This window comes from Fopius arisanus, unplaced genomic scaffold, assembly GCF_000806365.1.
Source record: "Fopius arisanus strain USDA-PBARC FA_bdor unplaced genomic scaffold, ASM80636v1 scaffold00043, whole genome shotgun sequence".
NCBI classification, from domain to species: domain Eukaryota; kingdom Metazoa; phylum Arthropoda; class Insecta; order Hymenoptera; family Braconidae; genus Fopius; species Fopius arisanus.
In genome coordinates, this window is record NW_011887782.1 from 606,417 (window position 1) to 610,875 (window position 4,459).

General features: G+C 40.2%; 1 protein-coding gene across 1 annotated transcript in view; it reads right to left on the minus strand.

The window, feature by feature from the left end:
* The window catches only part of LOC105267010 (Down syndrome cell adhesion molecule-like protein Dscam2), a gene marked incomplete at its 5' end in the record, with an annotated part of 23,272 nt that extends 19,018 nt beyond the window's left edge, over nucleotides 1-4,254 (minus strand). Inside the window, 4 exon segments of the mRNA XM_011305578.1 lie at nucleotides 660-826; nucleotides 1,729-3,257; nucleotides 3,345-4,003; nucleotides 4,081-4,254. Of these exon segments, the coding sequence (XP_011303880.1) occupies nucleotides 660-826; nucleotides 1,729-3,257; nucleotides 3,345-4,003; nucleotides 4,081-4,254 (2,529 nt within the window).
* Nucleotides 4,255-4,459: the final 205 nt, after the last annotated feature.

Genomic DNA, 4,459 nt, shown 5'->3' on the forward strand with positions numbered 1-4,459 from the left:
TTGCCCAAAAAAGCTTTTCTCATATTTATCCTTCCATTTACGGTCCCAATCACAGTGTTTACGTGATTAAGATGTAAATGACGAGGAAAAGAGCGTAAAGTACTCCGTCGCACCCCGTAATTCATGAGGTTGAAACTTGTAATTCACGATATGGGTCCCCGTAATTTACGAATTCGGAATCGTAATCTACCGGATCAACCGCGTAATTTACTACATAAAAATCGGAATTTACGGTATTTCAGGGCGTAATTGACGTGGTTTTAGTCCGTAATTTACATTTTCGAACTCGTAATGTACGAGATCAGAAATCCCGTAAATAGCGTTCTAAATGTTGTATTTTAAGTATAGTGTTTTCTGTATGTATGAAAATATCTCGAGAATGAGTGACGCTTGAAAAAAAGCATCCAGATCTTTTTCCATGAAAAAATGCTTATCTACAAATAAATCTTTCCAACATTCTCTCCTGGATACACTCATATCTGAGATAATTACATAATGAACACAGTTGTGATACTCGAATTATAACGTTTCACCACTTGGATACTGATTGACCTCATCACTCTTTTAATCACTAGCCCAGCCACCATTAGCACCGTGCGTAGAATCCCTTTCGCCGCTGATTCGCGGTCTAAGGGCCTATTACGCAAAATCAAACTCACCTCCAGTTACAGTTAATGTTGCAAATTCATATTCTGCTACCGCAAATCCGGCATTATTGTGCGCTGTCACACGAAGTTGATACCAGTTTGCTGGGTCGAGGTCAAGGACTACGAAGTTGCCGCCTGGTTTTACATTATTCGACACTTGTATCCATTCTGCATGAGATCTATGCGAAAATATAAAGATTAAACCTTTATAACTTAAGCAATTCATATATTAAGGATTGGGTACGATTCGCCAAATTCCACTTGACCGAATGGCAATTCACCTAATTGTTCGGTTAGATCAAAATCATGTCACCTAGATATCAATTTACCTAAGATCACTTTGCCAAACTCACGATTCGCCTTATATTCAGATGGCGTCAGTATTAACAAGAACTCAACAACTGAATGCAAAACCACCGGTTAGGAAAAGAAAGTCAGTATTTTTTTGCAGTGAACTTTTCGATCACATGTTGTAAGTTTCATGTTTTAATTATTCTTGTCTGAGCAACAATAGTTTCATTTTCTCCTTGTAATCGTTAGTGTTGCTGTATTTATGTGTTCTTGTTATTTCATCGTACATTCGTGGCATGGAGTGTATACATTCTGGCTGATATTGATGCGAGCAGAGTAGTGAGCGAATTGCGAGTGTAATTAAATGATTCTTAGGCAAATTGTCATTAGGTATAGTGGCTAAGGCGTCATAATTAAATTATTAGTGTTTAAATGAATTATTCGATGGCAAATACCAAGATACCGTTTATCACGATTCACCTCAAGTGTCACGTTTTTCTCATGGCAATATTATTATAGAAAATTTTTGAGAATTGCAGCTCGGAATATATTCTGTAGCTGACAAAGAATGCTGCGGGGAAATGAAAAAAAAATGAAGGCGTGCTTTTAATGAATTTTCACACTTTAGCGTCTTGTAATTACACGTATGGAAAAAGAAATGATCGGAAGATTCAGAGTGATTAAAGCTGAATATGAACGGTTTGTCAGAGCTTTTAGATTTTAAAAGGACCGTAATAAAAGCTCGAAAATTTAAGATTTCGCATAAGTGACTTAAAAAAAATAAGTGTACTTCTTCTTGTATTCCACCACAAAATACAGCATAGGACATCCTCCATCAGACCAAGCATTTAGGTGTAGTGTGATGCTGTTCGTAGAAACTTCGATGAAGCGAGAAGCTTCCGGAATAATTGGTTTTGACCCTTTGGTTCTAGTATTCAATATATCAGACCTATCACCAGTTCCGATTCCATTATAAGCAGTAACATAAATTTGATATCTGGACCCACAGAATAAATTCTCAAGTGTATACTTCTGCACACTAGAGCTGATCTGCACCGTATCCCATTCTCCAAATTCCGGTTTATAATGAATCGTGTAACCATGAATGGGTGTATTATCATTAGGGTGAGGTCGCAGTTTCATTGTTAATGAGTTTGTCGTCGTACTCGTAAAAGTTACTTGAGGAGAATGCGGTGGGGCCTGGACAATCAACTGATGAGTGACCGTGTCATGTCCAAACGAATTTTCAACGTAACAAGAATATTCTCCAGCGTCTGCTCTATCTACTTCTTTGATGAATAATGATCCCTCTGGCAGCTGTCTCAATCTATCGCTCGGCTGAAGCTTAGCATCACGAACTTTCCAGGTAACTTCAGGAGCTGGAACGCCCACAGCTAAACAGGGAAGTTTAACATCTTCTTTATATGTAGCAGTGAATTTATCATCGAATGAAGCGATCTTAGCTGGAACTCTGGTGTTTGGAGCTAAAGAAACAATTTTGGAAGCCTCTCCTTCTCCAATGTTAGTGCTAGCGGTTACCCAGAAGTCATATCTCCTCTGTTTATCGAGTCCAGTGGCCTCGTAGGTCAATTGATTAGGTGGTACTTTCTGATTGGCAGCTTCCTCAGCATTATCGGACTTTGTGTAGATAGTGTATTGGGAAATGACTCCGTTTGGTTGGCTTGGAGGTCTCCAAGATACAAGAACAGATTCTGGAGACATTACGAGGGCTTTCACTGCAATCGGTGCTTCGGGAGCGTCCTGTTCAGTCTGACAATGAATGGGTGCAGATTTAACGCCGTCTCCTCCGGAGGTAAAGGCCAGCACTTGCATCGAGTAGTTGGTATACTTTTTCAATCCGTGGAGGATGGTTTCACTTGAAGAAGTAATCTTCGTATCCTGAGTATTCTCATCATACCAAGTATCTGAGGGCCCGTAAATCACTTTATATCCGGTAATGACGCCATTAGCTGCACTGAGCGGTGGAGAGACCCACGATACTCTGATTGTTTGAGATGTCAGGGTGGTGCAGGTTGTATCATGAGGGGGTTGTTCAGGAACACCTTCAGCCGTGTGTGCACGACGCTCCTCAGTCATAGGGCCAGAGCCCACTTTGTTGAATGCTTGAACTACCACACTGTACTGAGTATAGGTTTTTAGATTCATTATCTGAAGATGATGTTCTTTTCCATCTTCCTTGGAGAATTCTACTGTTTCGAACATGTAAGGTTTTTCCGATGATGATGATAGACGGTATCCAACGTAGTAGCCTAAGATTTCGCCATTCCAGTCTTCACGTGATGGAGGTTTCCAGGTTACCTAGTAAGAGAATTATTATTTCAAATGAGAAATCGTCACCAAAATCGTACATCATCGCCTATCTCTGACAATTATTCAAAGAAATACCTTAAGAGTGTGTTGATCTAGAGCTTCTACTCTCACAGCGCTTGGGGGTCCAGAAGGGGCTTCCTCTGCTGTGATGATAGTGACGGTATCAGATGGATCAGAAGTGCCAATTTCATTTTCAGCAATAATTCGGAGATGATAAGTAGTGGCAGGTCTCAAATTGAATACACTGGCAACATTCTGCTGAGAGCTAGGTACGAGAACGCGATCAACATCGGCCTCCCAAGTTCCTTTACTCATTTTATACTCAATGATGTAACGTTTGATGGGACTGTTTCCGTGGTAAGGTGCTGCCCACGACAACTGCACAGATCTCCCAGACTTATCCAAAACTTTAAGACCATAGGGAACCTCAGGAACTTCTTGAACGATCATATTGATGCTGGTATCATCACTGCCAAACGCATTTGTCGCGACGCAGCTAAACAACGCAGAGTCACTCCTCTCAGTACGTTTGATACTCAAATCAGCCAAAACTCCATTAGTAAGAATTTCTTCACGAATTGTATATCGAGAGTCACTTTTCGGGTCCAGCCTCTTGTTGTTCATGTTCCACAGGATTCCAATTGGTTTTTCGCCTTGCGCTTCACATTGGAGTACTGCAGGCTCTCCTCTACGGGCAGTCTGATTTCGGAGTTTAATTTCGAAGTGAGGTGGGGCTAGAAAAAAAAATAGTAGCACATGTCAAAATGACTGATAAAAACAAATCAGATTACTGCTTATGCGGATAGAGTACCTTGGACAGAAATGAGAATAACGGCAGAGAGTCCTGATCCAATTCCGTTAACGGCCTCACAGAGATAGTATCCTTCATTGGTTTTTTGAATGTTGTTAATGGAAAGAGTACCATCCTCTACACTGATGTCGGGATTGTTGAGTTTCAGATCTGTGTAATCACCTGGTGTGTCGCCTGTTGAATGTATTATAAATATTGAAACAAAATTCATTTTCATGTAACATGTTAGAAACTCAGTAGGAAAGTCATCAAGCGTTCCAATTGGAAATATGCTATTTTGCCGCTCACTGACTAACACAAAATATTGTTCGTCACTCGACCGAAAATAACTTTTCTGACGATAAATGGATCTTTCATTTATATAGACCTATTATTCTCT